The sequence below is a fragment of the Zingiber officinale genome, chromosome 6B (genome assembly GCF_018446385.1).
Source record: "Zingiber officinale cultivar Zhangliang chromosome 6B, Zo_v1.1, whole genome shotgun sequence".
Taxonomy (NCBI): Eukaryota; Viridiplantae; Streptophyta; class Magnoliopsida; order Zingiberales; family Zingiberaceae; genus Zingiber; species Zingiber officinale.
Window position 1 is genome coordinate 137,133,823 of NC_055996.1, and position 25,079 is coordinate 137,158,901.

General features: G+C 36.6%; 1 protein-coding gene across 2 annotated transcripts; it reads left to right on the plus strand.

Annotated features, from left to right (window-relative positions):
• Positions 1 to 22: 22 nt before the first annotated feature.
• LOC121989829 (imidazole glycerol phosphate synthase hisHF, chloroplastic-like) lies at positions 23 to 24,762 on the plus strand. 2 transcript variants are annotated; one of them, XM_042544108.1, is made up of 20 exons: positions 23 to 161; positions 5,310 to 5,484; positions 5,555 to 5,637; positions 17,936 to 18,030; positions 18,596 to 18,699; positions 19,083 to 19,252; positions 19,353 to 19,467; positions 20,736 to 20,794; positions 20,881 to 20,919; positions 21,034 to 21,132; positions 22,012 to 22,074; positions 22,169 to 22,231; positions 22,321 to 22,406; positions 22,780 to 22,888; positions 22,969 to 23,022; positions 23,329 to 23,416; positions 23,539 to 23,576; positions 23,765 to 23,870; positions 24,085 to 24,251; positions 24,462 to 24,762. In XM_042544108.1, the coding sequence occupies exons 1-20, from the start codon at positions 75 to 77 to the stop codon at positions 24,531 to 24,533; spliced, it is 1,872 nt and encodes a 623-aa protein (XP_042400042.1). In that variant the 5' UTR covers positions 23 to 74; the 3' UTR covers positions 24,534 to 24,762. The 2 variants fall into 2 exon arrangements, with proteins under 2 accessions (XP_042400042.1, XP_042400043.1); XM_042544109.1 differs by having other exon boundaries at positions 24 to 161; positions 22,324 to 22,406.
• Positions 24,763 to 25,079: the final 317 nt, after the last annotated feature.

The following is a 25,079-nucleotide window of genomic DNA, read 5'->3' on the forward strand; positions in this document are numbered from 1 at the left end:
AAATTTCGCTTTATGAGATGATGGTCTTGTAGGCCCAAATCGGAGCCCGAGATAAGTTTGCGACATTTCGCTTTATGCTTTCCGCAGGTAAATGCGTTGCGGTGATTCGCTGGACGAGGGTTCGAGCCAAGGGTTTTATAGATTCCGACGAAAGGAAGCCGGTGAGTTTGCTTCTGCCGACAGATTTGCCTCCAGAAATTTCGTCCTTTTCTTAAGGAACATGAAACCGATTCTTTAGCTCAAATTTGTATATATAATCTTCCTATTTTCCTCCGATTTGCTTAGCGTTTTCGTTGAAACTGGAATTTTGATCTAAGCATAGGCTCTGTTACTGCTATTTCTGGAATGCCGGGCGCATTTGGTTGCTTGCCGAGCCAGATTCCATCGACTGCCAACGTGTATGATGGCACACCTGCGAAAATTCATGTTTTGCTGTTTTGTTTAGGTCGTTAGAAGGACCAAAATCGATTTTCTTTAGTAAGATTTCGTCTTCCACCAGCAAGGAAGCTTAGGTCTTATGCAAAACTGAAGTTTGAGGTTCAAACTGTGCCTGTCAAATCGGAAGTGAAGAAATCATCAAAGTCGGTTTCATATGGAGGCTGCATCCCATCGATGTTGCTAGCACTGGAAACTTGTGAAGATCTGGATGAGGCTTTGAAGCCATGGAAGAGAATCTTAACAGCAAGGAGAGGACCATCATCCTAAAAGAGCAAACAGATTGGAAGAGGGCTATAGAAATCTTTAACTGGTTCAAGAGAAAGGGCTGTTACGAACTGAATGTGATTCACTACAATGTTGTGCTAAGGATCCTTGGGCAAACACAAAACTGGGATCTCATTGGGTCATTATGGACGGAGATGCAGACAAATAGAATAACTCCCACAAATTTAACGTATGGTACATTAATCAACGCTTACTGCAACGGTAGCTTGAGCAAGGAGCGCTTGTTTGGCCTCCTAGTCTCGGCAGAATTCCGACAGCATTTCCGTTGTGCTTCGATCTCCTCTACGTACACAACGTAGCAACCTTTTTCTAATGCTCACACTCCTCTCTATCCACCAATTGCCTTAGACACTCTTTTTATGGAGGAAGATGACTCTTCCTCTACCTCCATTAATGGAGGAAGGCGAAAGGGTTGGTAGCTGATAGGGAAGAGGCGCCCTTTCACCTTCTTAACACCAATATCTCTCACATTGTTCAAATCAATCTATAAAGATCATTTAGTCATAAAGCTTCAATTCATACTTCAGGAAAAATGGTTCGTGCGATAGCAAATATTTTGAGTAATTATTGCTAAGAAAGTCGTTACACTTAACTTAGCTGTTCTATAGAACGAATCTGACATTAAAATCTTGCCTTTACCCCATATCAATCATTTATATCATTATGAACATATCTAATCCCTCATAATGACTATTATGTTCAACATCTCCAATCAATACAATTATTCACAATCACATTTTAAATACTCAACAAAAAAATATAACTGATTGACCAGTCAATAAATATCAAAGATGCAAATAAATATTAATCTTTTTTTTAGTTACAATCTATTCATTTTAATCAGTCTCTTTCTTAGTTATGCTCTATAAATCGAATCATTCATAGCCATAGGATACATGCTAAAGTAGCAGACAATTAAATAGTCACTTAGGGTAAAATTGAGATTAATTTATAATCTCAATGGTTTCACATAGTAGAGAAGCAGGATCATACTCCTACTACCCTTATTGTCGTCAAATCACATGTGGTATGAATCACATGCTATTTTTATTCACTTTACAAAAAAAGAGCGTATGTTTTCATTAAAATTTGATATTGTACAAATTTTGATCTAGACATACATAATGCTTAATTATGAATTCAACATATGAATTCCAATATGATGTTAAGCAGATTCAGTAAATGGTGGGTTCATTTACTCCGATCATTACATAAATGATCTCATCTTGACACAATTATCAATATGACCTTAATTTATGAGTATGTCCTATAAGTAACAGTATTACTTGTATTTATACTTAACAAATATAGATGATTATCCATGTGAGTAGATCAATCTTAACCTGCCAATTTGCTCATCGAGATTTTAATCCAAAATATAACAACATATACACTGAATAGATCATGACATTTTACAACGTGTTACATTTTACGAAGCCAAGTCTTTAAGACTTCCCAGATCCTTGAAATGACTCTTTAGATTTAGTAAAAGAATCTGCAAACATGTTATGTCTAGGGATATACTCAAGAATTATTTATTTCTTGTCAACAATATCCCTTACAAAATTATATTTAATCTCTATATGTTTGCCTTTGTTGTGATATTTGTGATCCTTAGAAAAAGGTATAGTAGTTTGATTATCACAATACACTGTAACAAGACTCCCATAGTCCTCAACAATTTTTAGATGCTTTAGGAACATTTTCAACTAGACAATTTCTTACACATCCGCTGCATAAGCCACACAACTTCCATTGTCGACAAGGCTGCATAGGCCAAACCACATAACTTTCATTGTCGACAAAGTTACACAAGCCAAGCTACACAACTATATAAGCCTGCTTCTTGCTATTCTATGAGATTGTGCCACTATTTAGCAAGAAGGTATAGTTAGATGTTGATTTTCTATCATTAAGGTGTTCCGTCCAATCTGCATCTATATAGCCCTTCAGACTCATCTTAGATCCTCGAAAACAGATACAATAACAGGTTGCCCCTTTAAAATAATGAATATTCTTTTCACCGTTTTCCAGTATCTCGATCATGGATTTGACCGGAAACGACTAAGTCAACAACATAGCTTATATCAGGACGAGTATACAAGATAGTGTACATCAAACTGCCAATAAGATTGACATATGGTTTTTCCTTTATTTCGATATTTCTTCAGGAGTCTTGGAATACATACTTTTGCTTAGAATAGTACCTTTTATTGTAGGTGTTTGTTCATTGTTGCAATCTGACATATTGAAGCGTTGTAGTATGTTAGCGATATAAGTCTCTTGAGACAAACCCGAAAGTCTTTTTGATCGATTTTTAATGATGTTTACTCTTAAAATGTACTTCTCCCTTATCTATTATATCAAATTGTGATGAAAGTCACGATTTGACTTCTATTATTTATTCCCAATAGTCCTTCAGTTCGGATGAAGATCGACTAAATCTTAAACTTAATTCTTTCTACTCTATTTCCTCATCCATTGTAACTTTCCATTTTCCCTCTAGCTGAGCATCTCAATGCTTCCTTAACCAAGGTTCATCATCGTCAACTGGGAGTGCCATTTGTGCTTCATTCTCAATATCAAATCATTTTTGAGGTTTAATCTTACGAACACTTCTTCGTAAGTTGGGTTGTTGAGAAGTAGACTTATGACTTGGCAAATTACTTCCACTAGGTTGACTAGATTCACGCATCTCTTGTGATTGATGATTTGTCGATAAATGAACATTATCTTCTTCCTCTATTGTAAATAAAGGAATTCTCTTATCAAATTCACCTCCTGTTGGGAATTCAGTTTTAAAAAAAAAGAATCTCTCAACTTTATTTCAGAGATGGTTTCATTTTGCTTCTCACCAATGAAAACACAACCCTTAGAAATACTAGAATACCTTACAAAATTGCATTTCTTATCTCTGAGTCATAATTTCCATATTTGTGAGTCTTATTATGAACATAAGTAGCTGACTCCCAAAGTCTCAGATTACTCAAATATGATTTTCTATTTGTCCAACGTTCATATGGAGTAGATGAAACAGATTTAGAAGGTATTCAGTTAAGTATATAGGTTGTAGTTAATAACGCATATTGCTAATAGGAAATTGACAAATTAGCTTGAGTCATCATAAACCTAACCATATCTAGAAAAGTTCGATTTCTTCTTTCAGCAATCCCATTTTGCTGTGGAGTTATAAGGATAGTAAGCTGTCTAATAATTCCTTTATCATTACATATTGTTTTGAGCTGATCAAACAAATATTCACCTCCATGGTAGAATTCCAACAACACTTCCGTTGTGCTTCGATCTCCTCTACGTACACAACGCAACAACCGTTTCCCAATGCTTGCACTCCTCTCTATCCACTAATTGCCTTAGACACTCTTTTTATAGAGGACGATGGTTGTTTCTCTACCTCCATTAATGAAGGAAGGTGAAAGAGTTGGAAGATGAAGCGAAAGAGGTGCCATTTCACCTTCTTAACACTAACACCATCAACCCGAAGACGAAGAAGGACCAATGAGCTGACAAGATTCATGCCTTCCCGGTTAAAGTCCCCAAAGTGGACACCATTCATTAGATTAGTAATTAATTAATTAATTTGTATCTAAATAATCAATTTAGTGTTTGTTCCCCTGAGGAAATTATCATTAGTAGCTAAATATCCTGTATTTCTCCAAATGTATCATAAGTTGATTTCGAATGGATTATAGTTGATTTGCTATATAATGATATGAATTTAATTTTTTTATATTAAAAAAAGCACTACAGTGCTTGCTTTTACACAATTAATATTAATATATAATAGTTAAGTGAGGAGGTTTGTATAGTTAGGTGTAAAAGTTTTTATAATTATTTTAAATTGTAGATTGTGTTTTGAAAAAGAAAAAAAAACGTTAATAAATGAAAATTGATGGAGGAGAAAATAAGGACAACAGTAACAAATGATTAGCGGAACAAATCAAAATTTATTATTCACATTTCAATCAATTTGGAGAAACTTGTAATTACGTGTCAAATCAACATAATATTTATAAAGAATAATTAATTAGGGGCATTTATCACTATCAAAGAATATTTTTTATGTGTACAAGTTGAGGATTCTACGGGGAGGAAAAGGAAGCGTACCTTCTCGTTTGTTTGATGTTGTCTTGCTTTCCTTATTTTGAGAGTGAGCACGATTCTACGAAATGGGATAAAGAAATAACGTAGAGGGTAAAGACAATAATAGGCCTATATATATATTATTGTCTTTACCCTTTGCTTTATTTCTTTATCCCATTTCGTAGAATCGTGCTCAAAGAAGGTACGCTTCCTTTTCCTCCCCGTAGAATCCTCGATTTGCTCTGGATCTTATTGCCTTCGCTCGAATTGACTTAGGGCTATTGCCTTTCTTGTCCTGATCTCATCTCTTTCCTTTCGTATTCGCCACTTTATTTGGGGGGTTTTCATTGTATTTTTGTCTGCCTTTGTTTTCGAGCTACTTCTGCCATCTGATTCTCGTTAGGAAGTCTATCCGTGCTTGATTTGCTGTCTTGATTGCTATATTTTTTTTTAATGGGCTTGTACTATTCTGATTTGGGTTGTAGGGAGTTCTTTCCGCTCCTGCTCTGCTTGGCCTCCGTGCCTGCGCCGCCTCTACTGCTTTTCCGCTCCTCCTGTGTTGGCCGACTCCGATGCCTCTCATTTCTTTTCCTGCGCTCACTTGCCCGCCATGGAAATCTAATTCTATCAAGTTTTTCTCGGTCCGCGCCTCATCTCCAGGTTATCTCCCTCTCATTTGACTTTTTTTGATGTTCATGAATGTTTGTCTTGATTCGGTATATTGTTGCAGTTGTTACATTGTTAGATTATGGTGCTGGAAATGTTCGAAGTGTGCGCAACGCCATTCGCCATCTAGGATTCAGTGTTAAAGATGTAAGTTCTATTTATACACCTCCATTCTTCACTAATTTATATGATGATTCTATAGAGATTTTATTTATTTATTTTTCTATCTGGTGGAAGAAGTTATTAGTTATGAAAAGAAACAGACAGATGTACCAAAATGATACCTTTTATGATGATTTTATTGGGAATTTTCTATTCTATCAGGGATGTGATGAGGTGGAAGGGGTAGTTATAAGTCATGGGAAAAAAACTACTGGCCAATTGCTAATTAAAAATGTTAATGTAGTATGTTCTATTCCTAGTTGACTATTAGCAACTTATTCAATTAAACTTATTTTGCATTACCAAATGATTTGACGAGTCAAGGAAATAGTATGCTTCGAGAAATTATTAAAATTTTATCGTAAATCAAAATAATACTTATGATTGTCAATAGAAGGGTTTAAAATTGATTTTTATAACAAATTGCTCGAATAGAGATATGGATAAAAGATTTCACAAATAGATGGCGGTAAATAGTTTGATTTGAGTTGATCTGATTGGATTAGGCCATTAACTCGTATAGGATTATGGTCCATGGACGTGGACGCAAGAATACTAACTTGAGTATTTGTAAATCTTAGTTCATGCGAGACTAAAATCAAGGAATTTCTAAAAATGGAAGAATGATAGTGTTGATTAGCATTTCTAGAAGCAGTGTTGATCAACACTTGTTTGCACGGTGTTAAATGGGCATTGTGGGAAAAATATTGTCTATTTGTATCCCTTGGTTGTGAAGAGAGAAGAAAAAAGGATTTGCCCTTTCCTATTAGTATAAATTTTCCATTTATACTACTCGTTTATACATGTTCACGTCACCTCTCCATTATTTTACGAAGAACCCAAGATCCTTCTCTCAAATCACAATTACTTAGGTTGTGATATTTCCTCTTGAACTCTTTCTTCTCCCCTTTAAAGAGTTCTAAGGCTTCAAAAGTTCGTCAATAATCAGATTTGGAATACCTCAGTTGAAGATTGTTGTTTCCCGGGCAACAATTGTCAATAAATAGTGTTGTAAATGGTGGTAGGTGGTGACCGCCTCGACCATCTAAGCACTTGAATTTTTTTTACTATTTTTTATACATAATGTTATAAATAATCATTATTTTTTATAATATTTACTTTTAATAATATATAAAACAAAAACCAAGTCTTATTTGATTAGGTGGGGTCGGCTTACTTTTAATAAAATATATTAATTAAAAATTAAAAATTTAATCTAAATATTTTATAATGTTTTAAATATATATAAAAAAAAGACAGTCCGGTGCACGAAACTCCTGCCATGCAGGGTCCCGGGGAAGGATCCATTGTACGCAGCCTTACCCTGTTTTTTGCAAGAGGCTGTTTCCAGGATTCGAACTCGTGACCTTTTGGTCACATGACAACAACTTTATCGTTGCGCCAAGACTCCCCTTTAAATATATAAATATTAAATTAATAGATAATTTTATTAGGCTTTAATTAAGTCTATTTAAATTATTTCAGTCAGTAGGAGTTGATTAAAATTATTAACCTAAAATTAACATCCTAAGTGATGATTCGATGATTGACAATGTTGAGTCAATGTAAATGATACTTAAAGTGGTATGTCTATGGTATTTTAAAGATTGACGGAGAGAGTGGGGGATGACCATTCTAAAAGCGCGAGTCAATCCTCCAAAAGGGGTTTCTTAACAATCGGAATGTCGAGAATTTAAAACGACACAGTTCATGTCGCCATATTGATGCCCCATCTATTCAAGTCGTCGACTTACCTACAGGAGAGACTGACTATACCCGAGCTAGGTGGATCAAATTGAGAGATCTCATTGAACAAAAAGACTATATGCTCTGTCATCTAAAATTCTAGCATTATACCTTTTGCTTTTGATAATCTTCTATAAGGATCAATTTAGCTATATATTACTTTTGTTGAATTTCTTCCATGAAGATAAGGACAAACTTAACAATGACGTTTTTTTCCTTCACTTGGATTAAATATCAAAATGCCATGTCATTTTTATCATTAACTTTGTTACAAAATTGAACACCGGAACTAATTTGTGGAATCCAAATCCCTAAAACTTGGACAAGATTTTGTATGTAAACTGTGGGATACTTGTGAGAGGTCTAAAATGACATTTGATTCATTTTGAAGTGATGACGTAAAACCTAAAGTGTTTGTAGGTTCAAGTCAACTTCCAATTATGCAAAATTATATATGAAAGACTTTGGGCTTTCTAAAATTTGATTCATTCTAACTTGATGACATAAGACCTACATAGTTATAATTTGAAGTCAACTTCCAATTGCACAAAATTATATATAAGACTTCCGACTTTCTAATAGTCAACACAAAATTTTTGTTTCGTTTGAAATTTCAAGCAATTTCTGAACAACCTCTTTCTTTTTAAAATAAGGAAAACAATATTAAAGGGACCTGTTTTTTTTTTTTTTTGACATTTAACAAGAGTGCACCCCTTTATAATTTGGAAATGAGTATGATATAGTCCCGAGTATAGGATCGATTCACAGGTCGAGATCCGGATCCGTACTTGGTCATGCAACACATAAGGGGAAAAGGGAGGAGGAAGACTCGTCCTAGACAGAATCTCAATTACTTAATTTTTCTTCCCCCCTTCATTGATAATAACACTCCTTTTTATAAGGAGTTAATTACATGGACTATTCAAGGAGAAAAAGGAAAAGACAATCCCTAAAGGAAACAAGGAATCAAATAAATAAATGCCCTTTATTTATTTCTACTTATAACAGTAATAAATTTGGGTAGTAGCAGAATTTGGACAGTAATCAAATAGGCAGTAACAGGTTTATTTAGTAGCTAATTAGGTAGTAGCAGATTTATTCTAAATTGTCAAATTAGGTAGTAGTAGATTTATTCCAAGCTAGTAATTTGCTTCCGATTATAGTGGTGTCCAACAAAGACGTCCACATCATCACTCCCCTCCTCGATGTTGAGCTTGTCCTCAAGCTCGAAGGTTGGGTAGACGGAGAGAAACTTCCCGGCCGGTTCCCAAGTAGCATCTTCAATGGAGGAACCTGCCCAATGCACTAAGTACTCCTGTGTCCCTCTGTTAAGACGGCTGCGCAGAATTGTCTGGGAACAGGTAAAGCTTGGCCTTCACACATCTGAGGTAAGGTTTCCGTATTATCTGGTGGAGAGCCCTTATATGGCTTTAGCAATGAGACATGAAAAAAATCATGGATGCGGTTATCAGGCGGTAAATCAAGTTCGTAAGCAACAGACCCCATGCGTGAAGCCACCTGAAATGGATCGAAATATTTGGGAAGCAACTTGTGATGATGTTGGATAGTCACCAATAGTTGAAGATACGGCTGTAGGCGTAGCCAAACCCAGTCACCCACTGCAAAGCTCAATTCACGGTGAGAGGAGTCAAAAATCAATTTGGTCCGTTGTTAGGATTGCAGTAAACGTGCCCTCGCCACCTGAAGCACCTTATCCCTCTCCATCAAGGCACGATCTACTGCAGCAACACGAGTAGAGCCTCCAGAATAAGAGAGGAGACGAGGGGGCTCTCGTCCGTATACTAGTTGAAATGGTGTAGCCCCCAAAGCAGTATGGAAAGATGTGTTGTAGCAATACTCAGCTCATGGAAGCCATTCAAGCCATTTCTGCGGTTGATCCCCAACAAGGCAGCGCAGATACATTTCAATTGTACGATTAACCACCTCCGTTTGTCCATCAGTCTGTGGGTGGTAGGCTGAAGAAAAAGATAGTTTGGTTCCACAAAGTCGAAACAATTCCCGCCAAAAGGAGCTTAGGAAAACCTTGTCACGATTAGAGACAATAGATTCAGACATTCCGTGGAGACGAAATATCTCAGTAAAGAAGATCGCATCCATTGAGATCACTGTATACGGATGGGCTAGGGGAATGAAATGAGCATACTTGGATAAACGGTCCACAATTACAAACAAGACTGATTTACCCTTCACCTTCGGAAGACCCTCAATAAAGTCCATGGAGATGTCTGCCCATACTTGTTCGGGGATGAGAAGAGGTTGAAGTAGATATGCTGGTTGCAAGTTCTGCCATTTGTTGTGCTGACAGGTAACACATTGTCGCACAAAGGTCAAGATATCTCGTTTCATACTTGGCCAATAGAAGTCGACACGAAGGCGGTGTAATGTCTTTTGTATCCCCTCATGCCCCACCTCATGAAAAACTACGATCACTGTGGGAAGCAGCGGAGATTTGCCGAGAAGGAAAACCCGACCCTTGTAGAAGATTAAGCCATCCCGAGTTTCCCACTCGGGCCCCTCCTCTCCACTTTGAACTCGGCGTAGTAACCCGAACAACTCAGAATTAGAGTTCACTTCGCTTCGTATCTTATCAAAGATCTCAGAATAGAAAGTGCCATTATAATAGGCTCCTCCTCGTGACAGCGGGAGAGGGCGTCTGCGGCACGATTCAAATGGCCCGCCTTAAATTCCACCCGGAAGTCGAAGCCCATCAGCTTGCTAATCCAATGTTGTTGGGGGTGATGTGGTGATGCGCTCTGTTCGTATCATAAAGTGGCGACTCCACAGGTACGACCTCCAATGAATAACGGTTTTGGCCAAACCAATGGGTTCTCGTTCATATGCTGCTAATTTGAGATGATGCTCTGCTATTTTTCGACTGAAGAAAGCAATGGGGTGCCCTAGTTGTTGAAGAACTGCTCCAAATCTACTCCCTGAAGCGTCACTCCACTACAAATTCTTCGGAAAAATTAGGCAAATTAAGCACTGGTGCTTCTGATAGGGATTTCTTTAATTGCCCAAATGCCTCTTCAGCCTCTTGGGACCATTGGAATGCATTCTTCCTAAGAAGACTCGTGAGAGGGGTTGTGATTTGCCCGTAAGCTTGGATGAACTTGCGGTAGTAACCTGTTAGTTCGAGAAATCCCCTGAGAGTTTTGCAAGTTTGAGGTCTGGGCCACTCCTCAATCGCCTGGATTTTGTTGCGATCCACCTCGACCCCTCGGGAATGGATAACATGACCCAAGTAGGATACTTGGGATTGTCCAAAGGAACACTTGGATTTTTTTATAAATAAAAGGTTAGCCTTTAACAATTCAAAGACAAGCTGACAATGTCCTAGGTGAGTATCTCCTATGGGGTTGTAGATCAAGATGTCATCAAAGAAAACCAAAATGAACTTACGGAGATATGGCTGGAAGACTTCATTCATTAGTGCTTGAAACGTTGACGGGGCGTTGGTGAGGCTGAACGGCATGACCAGGAACTCAAAGTGCCCATGGTGGGTACGGAAAGCTATCTTCTCGATATCCCTCGGGTCCATCCAAATCTGGTGGTATCCGGTAGGGGTGGGCATCGGTCGGTTCGGTTTGGATTGCTCTACTACGGTTCGGTTTTTCGGTTTTCAATTTGAAAATATTTGGTCCGAAATTGAACTATTTTTTATTACGATTCGGTTCATTTTTTATAATACAACCCACTTTTTCGATCGATTATATACAACTATAATACTTAATTAAACTCTTCCTCATTTGATTAATGTAATACAAAATATAGACTCAAGTCACTCAACGACAATAAAATATAAATTGTTCTAATATCAAAGAAGTAATTCTAATAATTAAATAAGATAACTTGTTACTACTAAATATAAAAAGAACATTAAAGGCTTAAATGTATGATCTATAGTTCTTAAAATGTGAGTAAATTATTAAATACCTAAATATATGTCCAATATTTCAAAAAGAGTGAAAACGGTATTGGAAAATTTGACCGAAAAATATCGAAAAGAAAGTTTCTTCGGTTTTTTTGGCCGGTTCGGTTTTTTCGGTTTGGTCGGTTTATTCGGTGCGGTCGGTTTATGCCCACCCCTAGTATCCGGAGCGCAAGTCTAGTTTGGTGAAGTACTGCATCCCATGGAGCTCGTCAAGTAATTCCTCCACTATTGGAATGGGAAACTTGTCCTTAATCGTACGATTGTTGAGCTCATGATAATCGATACAGAAACGTCACGAGCATCCTGTTTTTTTACCAGAAGAACTGATGACGAAAAAGGCGACTTACTAGGGCGGATGATACCCTGGATGAGCATTTGGGTGCATTGTCGCTCGATCTCATCCTTCTGCAGCTGCGGGTAGCGGTAAGGGCAGACCACCATAGGGGCGGATCTTGGCAAGAACGTGATACGGTGATCACAGTTTCGAGGTGGAGGGAGGCCTGCAGGTTCTTGAAATAAGTCATCATAATCCTCAAGCAATGACTCCAGTTTGTTTCCCATGAATTCCTCGTTGCGTATCATGGCTGTACCTCGCTTCGATTCCAACGGGTGACCACGCCAGAGGACCTCCTTGCCCGCCAGGACAAACTTCATCGTCAGAGAGTGGAAGTCCCATATAATGGGGCCTAGGGTGCGTAGCCATTTAACTCCCAAAACCATGTCAAACCCCTCCAACGGAAGCATATAAAGATCAACAGAGAAGATATCTTTGCCCACCTGTAGGGGTACCGACTTGCAGAGGCCTAAGCTTGGCACGCGCTCTCCGTTGGCAAAGTATATCTTCAGGCCCGGTCGCTTTTGAATCTCCACCTTCAAGTCCGGCACTAGCCCTTCACGCACGAAGTTGTGTGCGCTTCCTGAATCCACCAATACCGAGATAGGTATCCCGTGTGATGCGGCCAACAACTGCATTGTTTGTGAGTTTCTAACCCCACTGATAGCATGGAGGGAAATTTCTGGGTGCGTCTCCCCCTCTTCCTCACCTTCACTGTCATCATCCGGTACTTCAATCCAGAATAGGCTCTTACACTTGTGACCCATGGAGTAGGACTCGTTGCAGTTAAAACAGAGGCCTTTAGCTCTTCGTTCTGCCATCTCCGCGCGGGATAGACGCTTGAAGAATGAGGTAGGTGGAGTCCCTTTGCTGTTGTCCCCCATGGCCTTGGTCTTTGCTACAAGAGGGCCTCCACTGCTAAGGTTGAACTTGGATGTGATTTCGCCCCAATTTGTACGCAGTGGGTGCCCGCCTCGATGGAAGCATTGCTTCCGTTCTAATGCCCTAGCTATATTCATTGCAATGTCCAGGTTTCCAGGCTTCTGTAGCTCAATGTCGATACGAAGATCGTCAACTAGCCCTGCTGTGAACAAGTCAACCTGTTGTCGGGGTCAGAGGTCCGAGGTTCGGGCAAGGAGAGATTGAAATTGGTGTTGGTAGTCTTCTACAGAGCCTGTCTGCTTTAGATTTGCTAGCTCTCCCAAAGGGTTGTTGCTTAAAGGCGGGCCAAAGCGGATATGATAGTGGTCTCTGAACTGCTTCCAAGTCATCTCTGGCTCTTCTTGCTCTACCTGATCAAACCAAAGTTGGGCTTCCCCTACCAAGTGGAAGGCAGCAAGGCCAACCTTGTCAGCCTCTGTGGTCCTTTGGTTGGTAAAGAATTTTTCCCACCTTTTAACCCAGCTCAGCGGATCCCCTTCTCCAGAATAGGTGGGGAACTCCATCTTTGAGTATCGCGGAGCCATGGTGCCTCTAGTTGGCAGTTCAAGTCTGACCCACGAGCCTCTAGAAGGGCCATATTCTACGCTGGAAGGGCTGTTTGCAGTGGGCAAAGGTCGTCGTCTAGCATCTTGAACAGTACGGGAAATCTCGGTAATCTGCTCCTCTAGTCGTTGCTGGCGGGAGGTGATTTGCTCCATAAAAACTTGCTGATGCGAGGTCAATTTCTCCATGAAGTCATCGAGTTTGGATGCGATCAGATCCGTGTCACCCATGATCGGCTCTGATACCAAGTTGATATGGTCTCGAGTATAGGATCGAGTCACAGGTCGAGATCCGGATCCGTACTTGGTCATGCAACACGTAAGGGGAAAAGGGAGGAGGAAGACTCGTCCTAGACAGAGTCCTAATTACTCAATTTTTCTTCCCCCTTCATTGATAATAACACTCCTTTTTATAAGGAGTTAATTACATGGACTATTTAAGGAGAAAAAGGAAAAGACAATCCCTAAAGGAAGCAAGGAATCAAATAAATAAATGCCCTTTATTTATTTCTACTTATAACAGTAGCAAATTTGAGCAGTAGCAGAATTTGGACAATAACCAAATAGGCAGTAGCAGATTTATTCTGTAGCTAATTAGGTAGTATCAGATTTATTCAAAATTGTCAAATTAGGTAGTAGTAGATTTATTCCAAGCTAGTAATTTACTTCCGATTATAGTGGCGTCCACATCAGAGTACCCCTTTATTTTTTTCCCATAGAAATATTCTTAAAGAAGCTAACTATCAATTTAGTAGTTTTCTTCTACATGCATATTTTTTCATAATAAAATTAACTAAATTATCAATGAAATGACCTTTGTTTGGTTTCCTAAGACATGATTTCATTGGGAATTTTCTATTCTATCGGGCTGTTATGAGGTGGAAGGGATAGTTATATTGCATGGTAAAAAACTACTGCAGATGCCAAAACGAGTTTGACGATATCCTGTTCAAAGATTCTGAATACCAATTGCTAATTAAAAATGTTAATGTAGTATTTTCTATTCCTAGTTGGCTATTGGCAATTTGCTCAATTAAACTTATTTTGCATTACCAAATGATTTGACGAGTTAAGGAAGTAATTTTATCTTAAATCAAAATATTGCTTATTAGATTGTCAATAGAAAGGTTTGAAAATTGATTTTTATAACTAATTGGTTGAATAGGGATATAGATAAGCAATTTAACAAGTAGACTGCTATAAATAGTTTGATTTGATTGATTGGACTAGGCCATTAGCTCGTATAGGAGCATGGTTCATGGGTGTGGATGCAAGAATCCTAACTCGAGATTTCGCAAATCTTAGTTCATGTGTGACAAATTATGGAATTTCTATAAATGGAAGAATGACTGTTGATTAGCATTGCTAGAAGCAATGTCAATCAAGACTTGTTTGCACGGTGTTAAATGGGCATTGTGGGAAAAATGCTGTCTATTAGTTTCCCTTGGTTGTGAAGGGAGAAGAAAAAAGAATTTGCTCTCTCTCATTAGTATAAATTTTCATTTATACTATCCATTTATACTTGTTCAAATCATCTCTCCATTATTATATAAAGGACCCAAGACCCTTCTCTCAAATCACAATTACTTAGGTTGTGATATTTCATCTTGAGCTCTTTCGCCTCCCCTTTAAAGAGTTTTAAGGCTTTGAAATTTAGTCAATACTGAAAATTGGAATTCTTCTATTGAGTTGAAGATTGTTGTATCCTGGGCAACAATTGTTAATAAACCTGCACACCACATCTGATAGAGGTGCCAATCACCCAGCCTACTCGAGCACGACTCAATCAAGGTCGGGCTTGTGCTAAGTGGTCGTCTTGAAGTTACAAGTCATGCCTTGCAGGCTTGCACAATCCATAATGATTGGCTCGGTTGGGCTAACACATCAAAAGAACGAGGTGACTGGTTAAGGCTATGCCTGACCTTGTTGGCCCATATGACATCTCTAACACTTGGGCAAGGCAATATCATCTTAAAGTGAGATTGTCTAACTTATACCTCAATCTTAAATCTCTTATCCAAAGGAATAAGCTTACATAAAAAGGTGTATGTCAACATCCTAATTGATAATTGGACGACTGACAATGTTAAGTCAATGTCAATGATATTGAAAGAGGCATGTCTAAGGTTTTTTAAATATTGACGAGATTCGTGGATGACCATGCTAAAGGTGTGAGTCAATCCTCCAAAAGGGGTTTCTTGACAATCGGAAAGATGCGTCAAAAATTTAAAATGGCACAATTCATGTCACCATACTGATGCCCCACCTATTTGAGTTGTCGACTTACCTAGAAGAGACTGATGGTACTCGAACTAGGTGGATTGAATTTGAGAGATCTCATCAAACAAAAAGACCATATGCTCTTTCATCTAAAATTCTAGCATTATACCTTTTGCTTTTGAAAATCTACTTGTAAGGATCAATTTAGCTATTGCTTTTGTTGAAGTTCTTCCATGAAGATAAGGACAAACTTCACAATGACATCCTTCTTTTTTTGAATCATTAAGGAATTTTTCACTTGGATTAAATATCAAAAGACCATCCCATTTTTTTTTTTTTAAATTTGTTACAAAATGGAACACCGGAACTAATTTGTAGCAAATTCCTAAAATTTGGATAAGATTTTGTATGTAAACTGTGGGATCTTGTGAGGTCAAAAATGACATGTGATTCATTGTGAAGTGATGACATAAGACCTACGTTGTTTGTATGTTCAAGTCAACTTCCAATTATACAAATTATATATGAAAGGCTTTGGGCTTTCTGAATTTGATTCATTCTAACGTGATGACATAAGACCTACATAGTTGTAATTTGAAGTCAACTTCCAATTGTACAAAATTATATAAAAAACTTCTGGCTTTCTGATAATCAACACAAAAAAATTGTTTCGTTTGAAATTTATTTGGACCTTGCAAGCAATTTCTGAACAACCTCTTTCTTTTTAAAATAAGGGAATCAATATTGAAGGGACCTGTCTTTTTTGATATATAACCAAAGAGTGCACTCCCTTTATAATTTGGAAATGAGCACCCCTTTGTTTTTTCCCATAGAAATATTCTAAATTAACTAAACAACTACCATTTTAGTGGTTTTCTTCTACATGCATATTTTGTCATAAGAAAATTAACTAAATTATTAATGAAATGGCCTTTGTTTGGTTTATTAAGACATGATTTTATTGGGAATTTTTCTTTTCTATCAAGGTTGTTATGAGGTGGAAGGGTAGTTATTAGGCATGTAAATATCAAAATGAGTTAGATCATATCAAATTTAAACATACTGCGCACCAAGTGCTAAATAAAAATGTTAATGTAGTATTTCCTATTTCTAGTAGGTTATTACTTGTTCCAATTATACCTATATTGCATTTACCAAATGATTTGACGATTCAAGAAATTAGTCTTATGATGCTTCTTTGTAGCTATAGGAATTACAAGGCAAGACATTTCTAAAATTTTGTCTTAATTCAAAATAACACTTATTAGATTGTCAATTAAAAGTGTTAGAAATTAATTTTTTAATCAATTGAACGAAAAGAGGCAATGGCAGAAATTGTGATATTCATCGGTTCTGCCTAACCTAATCAGACTAGGACATTATCTCGCACAGGAGCATGGTCCATGAACATGGGCGTGGGAACACTAACTCAAGTATGCACAAATGTTAGTTCATATGTGACTAAAATCAAGGAATTTCTAAGATACATGAAAATTGTGAAAATAGAAGAATGACAGTATCATTTAGCACTACTAGAAGCAGTGCCATTCGACACTTACTTGCACGCTGCCAAATGGCATTGTGGGAACAATGTCTTCCAACATTATCCCGGTTAGTTTCCCTTGGTTGTGAATAGAGAGAAAAAAGATTTGTACTGCCTCTCCCATTAATATAAATATTCTATTTACACACACACTCTATATTCATACTTGTTCACATTTCCTCTACTTTGTTAATATAAAAAAGGCTTTGAACTTTTTGAAATTTGATTTATTTTGATGTGATGATTTAAGACAATGTTTGTAGGTTCAAGTCAACTTCTAATTATAAAAATTTATATATAAAAGGCTTTGGGCTTTTTGAAATTTGTTTCATTTTGAAGGAATGACATCTGACCTACAATGTTTGTAGGATCAAGTCAACTTCTAATTGTACAAAATTATTAGTAAAAAGGCTTTAGGTTTTCTTAATTTTGATTACGTAAGACATACATTGTTTGTAAGTTCTAGTCAACTTTAATTATGTATAAAAGGTTTTAGGATTTTTGAAATTTGATTTATTTTGAAATGACGACATAAGATTTACATTGTTGTAGGTTCAAGTTAACTTCCAATTATACAAAATTATATATAAAAGGCTTTGGCTCTTTGAAATTTGATTTATTATGAAGTGATGAGGTAAGACCTTTACTGTTTATAATAGGTTAAAGTCAGCTTCCTATTATACCAAATTATATATAGAAGGCTTTGGGTTTTCAGAGAGCCAACACAATTTTTGTTTTATTTGAATTTATTTGGACCTTGCAAGCAATTTTTGAACAACTCATTCTTTTTAAAATAAGGAACAATATTAAAGGGACCTTGTCCTTTTTGATATTTAACCATAGAGTGACACCCCTTCATAATTTGGAAACGACCACCCCTTTGTTTTTTTCTCATAGAAATATTCTAAAAGAATCTAACTATCATTTGATGGTTTTCTTCTCCATACATATTTTTTATTATGAAAATTAACTAATTTATCAGTGAAATTACCTTTGTTTTTTAGGTGCAAAATCCAGAAGACATTCTTGATGCTAAACGCCTTATTTTTCCTGGTGTTGGGGCCTTTGCAGCAGCAATGGAAGTGTTAGAGCGAACTGGGTAAATGCAGTCTTTTTATCATACCTTGCATTTATCAGCGCATGCTGCCCATGTAGTCTTCAACTGTTCTTTGTTGGACTTAGTAATTTGATGGATTAAATGATGCTGTATTTGCAATGTTTCCTTGTCAAGATATTGGGGTTTTCACAGCGAACTGCTTATGGCTCATTTCATGCTTTTGGTTATTTGGTAACTCAAATTTTCTGCCACCTTGTTAGAGTTATGCTAGTTCATTCTTTTCTATGGTTAAGAATTTTTGTCAACCACATATCCTTTGTTTTGTATAAATTGGTCTGGTTTCTTCCGTATATTCATTGTGGTACTAACACTGTTACTTGAAGAATTTATCTTGTCCTTTTGGCTGTTTATAAAACACCTGTAAAGGTTTTCTTCTCTGATATTTGTTATCTAGAAAATTTTAACATACTCTTTTGCACTAATTGTCTTATAAGAGTTGCTTTATCATTCTTGAAATTTTTGTGTGCCCATGTTGATGATCTTTAGATTTGTGCTTATTTTTTCTACTCAATTTATGTTTTGCTTACTCATGTTCATTGTCATTAAGGATGGCCGAGCCACTTTGTAGATACGTAGAGAGTGATCGTCCATTTTTGGGGATTTGCCTTGGACTTCAATTATTGTTCGAGTACAGTGAAGAGAATGGTCCAGGTGGATATTGAAATTCCTTTTGGATTTTTCTGTGCTTTATTAGCTCCATTAACAAAATGTTCATGAACAGGAAGACCAAAGGATTCTTTCCTATACAAACCAAGCTTTTTCAAATGAGATCATTTATTCTGTGTGTTTCAATCAAATTGTATTATCCATTGTGTGAGTTTTACTAGTAATTATTAACTTATAATTTCTATCGCAATGGTCTGCATATGAGAAAGGTATCTCTGAACTTCTTCAACTGATTCTCATGAGACTATCTCTCCAATATGCTATGTTTCGTAGTTCCTTTTTCTCTTGTGCTGATACACAAGTCATATTTCTGTTTTTCTATTTTTTATTGTCCCAAATGATTCTACAAATAACATTTATTTGTGCAGTAAAAGGTCTTGGTTTGATACCTGGTGTTGTTGGACGTTTTGATTCATCAAATGGTCTCAGAGTACCTCATATTGGCTGGAATGCTTTGCAAACCACCAAAGACACTGAAATTTTGGATGATGTTGGAGGGCATCATGTCTATTTTGTTCATTCCTATCGTGTGATGCCTGTATGTCTTCTCGTGATTTGACAATCAGACCAACACATTTTCATATTTTTGTTTAATGAATAGTCTTGCCTAAATTATTCTTTGCAAAAATTTTGCTTAGACAGATGCTAACAACGAGTGGATTTCATCAATATGTAATTATGGTGATAGCTTTGTTTCGTCTATAACAAGGGGTAATGTGCATGCTGTCCAGTTTCATCCGGAAAAGAGTGGAGGTAACATTCTCCAAATAGTATAGGTTACAAGTCAATATTAATATATATTTTTTATATATTTGCAACATGCTCGAACATGATTAATACTTTAATCACATTTCTTGCTGAAATTTTTTTGAGATCACAACTACTTCTAATTTAATAGAAGATTACACTCTGTATGTTTCCAGATTCCTTATGAGGTAGTTTGCAAACAAACTAAGCTTGACTAGCTCCAGAACTGAGTATGTCATTATGAGGATATAGGATGCGGAGTGCATGTGCAAGTTGGTTATAATTTGACCTTTATCTTATGGATTATTTTAATTGGTGATAAGGAAAGATGATGTTTAGTTTTTGGTTACTCACTAGAAGTTGTTATGGAAATGGGTGTTTTGCTCCTATCTTTCTTAATTCAAGTGTCAGGAAGGAGGATGAGGAAATTAGAGAATGATTTTGTAGAGGTAATTTTGGGCTTCTCTATGTTGTTGTTTAGTTCCAAACTGTTGAATATGGGATTTATTTTGTTGTCTGATTTCTTCAGCAGGACTAGCAATTATCTTCACTCTATTATCAACTTTTCACATAGGCTAACATCTTATACATACATTACAGCTTGTAATTCTTGTAATTTTCCTAGTCTATTTTAAAAGAAGTAGATATTGATAAAGATGTCATTAACAGAAAGAATTAATGGTTGAAATGCGGAAGGAAATTCTATAGTTTTTTTAATTGCTATTTTCTCAGGAAAAAAGGAATGTTTTATAAGATTGGCATTACCATGCTTTATGGATTGGCATATTGGACTCTTAAGATGCAAACTTGTACAAAAGACTAATTTAATATTGATGAAAATGTTAAGATACATGTGGTGTTACTAAAAAGAATTAAATATAGAATATTACGAAGACCCTTAGGTGTAGGTTCAATATTTGACAAAATAAGGGAAAATAGGCGGAGATGATATAGAGACTTAAAGGCACCAATTGTTTCTGTAGTTAGAAGAATTTAAATTATTGAAGTAAAAGGTATAAGGGGTCGGAATGAATTGAATGGTGCTAGTGATAAAACTTTGCTTATAGATTAGCAAGGTATAAGATCCATATAACCAATCCCAAATAGTCAGGACAAATACAGCTTGGCGATGATGACTTCTTTCTATTGCTTTTGTATGTTTAATATATAGTCTGGTGGAATTCTCCTTCAACATCTCGAAAAATTCAACTTTAGTTCATATTCTATTGTTAGTCCTTGTTAGTAAAATAACTTTCTGTAATATGGTTCTATAGATGTCGGGATTTCCATATTAAAGAAATTTCTTGACCCCTCTTCATCTTCAAAGACAAAGGTATACCTGGTATTCCAATATGGTCGTGTTCTCTACACGATCGGCATTATTGTACAATTTGATTAATTTTGCTTGTAACCTTTTAGAAATCAGCCATTGGTAAAGCATCACGACTGGCAAAGCGAGTGAGTTCTTTGATCTAGTTGACATGGATATGGATATTTAGGCACTTATTTATTCATGACTATGTAATAATTGCTTCTTTTTTGAAAAAAGAAAAACTTGATGCTGTTATGCAGGTGATTGCATGTCTTGATGTGAGGGCAAATGACAAAGGGGATCTTGTAGTGACAAAAGGGGACCAGTATGATGTAAGAGAGCAGTCAAATGAGAAAGAGGTACGAGAAATTTCCTAGAAAAAGGTGCCAGTATATAAATTTGACTCTTGGGCCTATATTGATAGGCAGCTGTTCATAGTTTCCTTTTGGTAGACTTGGTATTTGGTGTACAAAATGTAAGAATGCCTCCTCCATTTCATGATCTAAATACAACTTTTGATTTGGAATTTATTTGAACTACTATCGAAGTCGTGATACCATACTTAGGTCTGGAATATAGTTGAGACAGTATTAATCAGTTTAGTACTTTTTGACTTTTAGCTTGTTGTTGGAGAGGAAACCAACAATAGACAGCAGTGCTGGATGAGAAGGGAGAGACCCTAGTGAGATCAGAGGATTGAGATGGAAAATGGTGGTGAAAAGAATCTTGTATATGGTTCATTTGAATAAATTAGCCTTTTATAAATGGAAAAAGAATTGCTGCTACGCTGAATCCTTTCCTGTAGTTGCATTTGTTCACTTGACAAGTTTAACAATTATTTAGAATTCTGACTTAGCCGGCAAATTCATTTTGTCTCTCATTATTATCCTACTGATGATCCTCATGAACCTCATATTATACTTCAAGTTTGCATAACTCAAGTTGTAAACTGAGCTATGTTTCTGTGGGAATAATCTTGGTATGGATCACAAATGGTTTCAAGATCCGACATTGATTCTGATTTGGGAGGATATTTCCGATGGGGGATGAAAAAAAAGGCATTAGGCATCTGTAGAGTTGTTGGGTAGTTTCACTTAAAGCGGTAAGCCTAGAGCAAGTGGAATAAGAAGGCTCTCTATATGAACTTGAGACAAATAGCTTTGCTTTAAATGTTTGACCTTTCTCTCCCTCTCACTTATTTTGAAGTACACTTTCTTATTTTGCTTTCACGTCAATAGGTTAGAAACCTTGGCAAGCCAGTGGATCTAGCAGGTCAGTATTATAAGGATGGCGCTGATGAGGTATACACTTGTTCTACAGTAGTATAAACAAATCTCCTTATTATTCTTTTAACATTAAAAATAATTCATTTGAAGTAATTGTTTAATATTCCAGGTTAGTTTTTTAAACATAACTGGTTTCCGTGACTTTCCCTTGGGAGATTTGCCGATGTTACAGGTCTGCAAAATAAACATGCTTTTGCATTATTTGGTATTACTATAGTTGTTTTTATCCTAAACTACTTGTGCCTTCACATGTTTGCTAAGAAGATATTGCGCTACACTTCGGAAAATGTTTTTGTACCACTAACAGTTGGTGGTGGGATACGAGACTTCACAGATGGAAATGGAAGGTTGTTATTTTTTTTTCCTGCTTTGTAGGACTATGCCGATATCTAATGTGTGCAGGATCTTTTAGTTTCCTACCTCTGATAGAACGACACTTGTCGTACCATCCTTTAAGCTGATGTGTACATCAGATTCTACACCTGTTAGGATACTGATTTGTTGGATTAAACAGGCTGGACTTTCTTCTTTGTGGATACTAGAAAGCATATGATTGTAATTTATTTGACTTGGATAAGTAGAAAAACATCGTCTATTTTACAGTTATGCAGACAACATACTCATGTTTGCTTTCCTTTTTATTATCAAATTTTCCTTTTTAGTACCAAGTTCTTGTCAAATTCTCTGGGTTTGATCTCTGGGCTTAGTCTTCTTCTGCAGATACTATTCGAGCTTGGAAGTGGCATCTGAATATTTTAGATCGGGTGCAGATAAGATATCAGTTGGAAGTGATGCAGTTTATGCTGCAGAAGAGTATTTGAGAACTGGAGTAGGCAGCTATATATGCTTTCCTCGTCATTCACTCTTCACCATTATCCTTTGCTAATCTTACCCTTGTACATGTTTAAGGTGAAGACTGGGAAAACCAGCTTGGAGCAGATTTCTCGTGTTTATGGGAACCAGGTTGACATTTCTTTTCTTTTTTTTTTTACTTTTCTGCTTCCTATGTTTGTTGCACCTATATTTCAACTGTTCTCTCTCCCTATCACTGTATTTTTCTCCCTATCTGAACCTGTTCAATGAAAGTATGTGATAGATTAATTGTTTACTGAGAGTACAACTCAAGTTGCATTTCTTGTCACCTTCTTTTCTTGATATTCACTATTGTGGAAAAAAGATTTTGAATTTTGTGCAGTATACATCTGACTTACTAAAAAAAAAATAATGACAATGATAATGTTTATTGTCAATACTTTTTAACTCCATCAGGCAGTAGTTGTGAGCATTGACCCTCGGAGAGTCTATGTCAGGAGCCCTGATGATGTTGAATTTAAGACCATTAAGGTTTCTTCCCCAGGTACTATATAATTATAATTTAGCCTTTCTTGCTCCTTTTAGCTCCTCAAATTATTGCTTTTCACATTATATGTTTCTTTCCACTTCTCTATGATTACATTTCTTCTTCCATGATAACTTCAGGTCCCTCAGGCGAAGAGTACGCATGGTATCAGTGCACAGTAAGCTTTTCATTATTTATGCACATTATTTTCTCTAGTCATGTATTTTGTCACAAATTTCTTCAAACTAGTCTGGGTGCTTCAACCCAAACTCGTAACTATAAATTGGATTACTTTGTGTTAACCTCAGATGAGCAAACAAGGCCTTCAAATCTTTCTCTTGACTGATACGACCTTTTCTTGTGCAGGTCAATGGTGGACGTGAGGTTCGGCCTATTGGAGCTTTTGAACTTGCAAAAGCTGTTGAAGAACTTGGAGCTGGAGAAATATTATTAAACTGCATAGACTGTGATGGTAATTTTTCTTACATGGAGGTGGATGGTCTTACAGCACATTCTTTCTGTTAATATGCACTAGTCAGTCACCGTTTGTGTAGAAACTACCAAATTGTCATTGTGAAAATATGGTCGGTCTGCTAAATGCATAGCAAATGTTCTCCTTGGTGCACTGTACTGATATGACATCGTTTACCTGAAAAAAAAAAAAATCATAAGAGACTTGTTTGCAGGTCAGGGTCACGGATTTGACATAGACTTGATCAAGTTGGTATCTGATGCCGTCACGATTCCTGTAATTGCGAGCAGTGGAGCAGGTGCCGTTGAGCACTTCTCTGAAGTCTTTGAAAAGACAAATGCATCAGCTGCACTTGCAGCTGGAATTTTCCACAGGAAGGAGGTAATTTCATAACTCCACATCTTTTGCTGATTATTTGATGGTATAACTGACAAGAGGCTATATAGACAAGCTTGCAACCTTATCAATCTGAAAATAGATTAGAGATTTTTGTATGATTAGTTTCTCCAGTGTTGTTGATGGATTAAAAAGAAACTTTCACTCTATGTTCTATATAAAATGAAGGTTAATGTTTTAATTTCGACGATGCAGGTTCCTATATCGTCAGTCAAACAACACCTGCTGCAGAATGGCATAGAAGTTAGAGCATGTGATGGGCATTAAGGATGGAAGTGCCATGAATTAGCTTAGTATTTAGAATCTACATGGTCTTACAAGTTTTTGTACTATTTCATCACCAAAAAAACTGGTACCATTGTGCTCATCTAGATGTTGTCTTTTGAGATGTTGCTTCTCAAGTTATTTAACTGTAAGAAGTGGCAATAAACCATTAGATTTTAGTCCTATTTGCTTAGGATATGTTTATTTAGAGGTCGAAATCATTGAAGGTGAAGGGGACTATGTTTTTTTTTTTTTCGTTTACTAGATGTGGAATTAGTTGAAAGATGGATTTGCAATCCATTTGTAGATTGAGTTTTAGCCTCATTTTAATTCCATCAAAATCAGTCAATATTTTCCTCCTCTCAATCCCAGCAGTGAGTTTGCAGCCTTCCCTTCTATTCTCAATTCCCATTGCCTTGAGTACACCTTCCATTCTTGTCTTGTGTCCAAAAAATAATTAAATAAAAAGTGTCTGCATATAACAGAAACGAGAAAAAGAAGTTGAAAGTGATACCCAGAAAAAGATTTTATTGGTGATTCTTTGAAAGT

Bases quoted from the DNA above. Each gene is read 5' to 3' on its own strand.
- LOC121989829 (XM_042544108.1), top strand. From the start codon at position 75: ATGCTTTCCGCAGGTAAATGCGTTGCGGTGATTCGCTGGACGAGGGTT. The intron at 22,232-22,320 runs GTCTGCAAAATA...ATGTTTGCTAAG, and splicing joins GAGATTTGCCGATGTTACAG to AAGATATTGCGCTACACTTC. The intron at 23,417-23,538 runs GTACTATATAAT...TGATAACTTCAG, and splicing joins CATTAAGGTTTCTTCCCCAG to GTCCCTCAGGCGAAGAGTAC.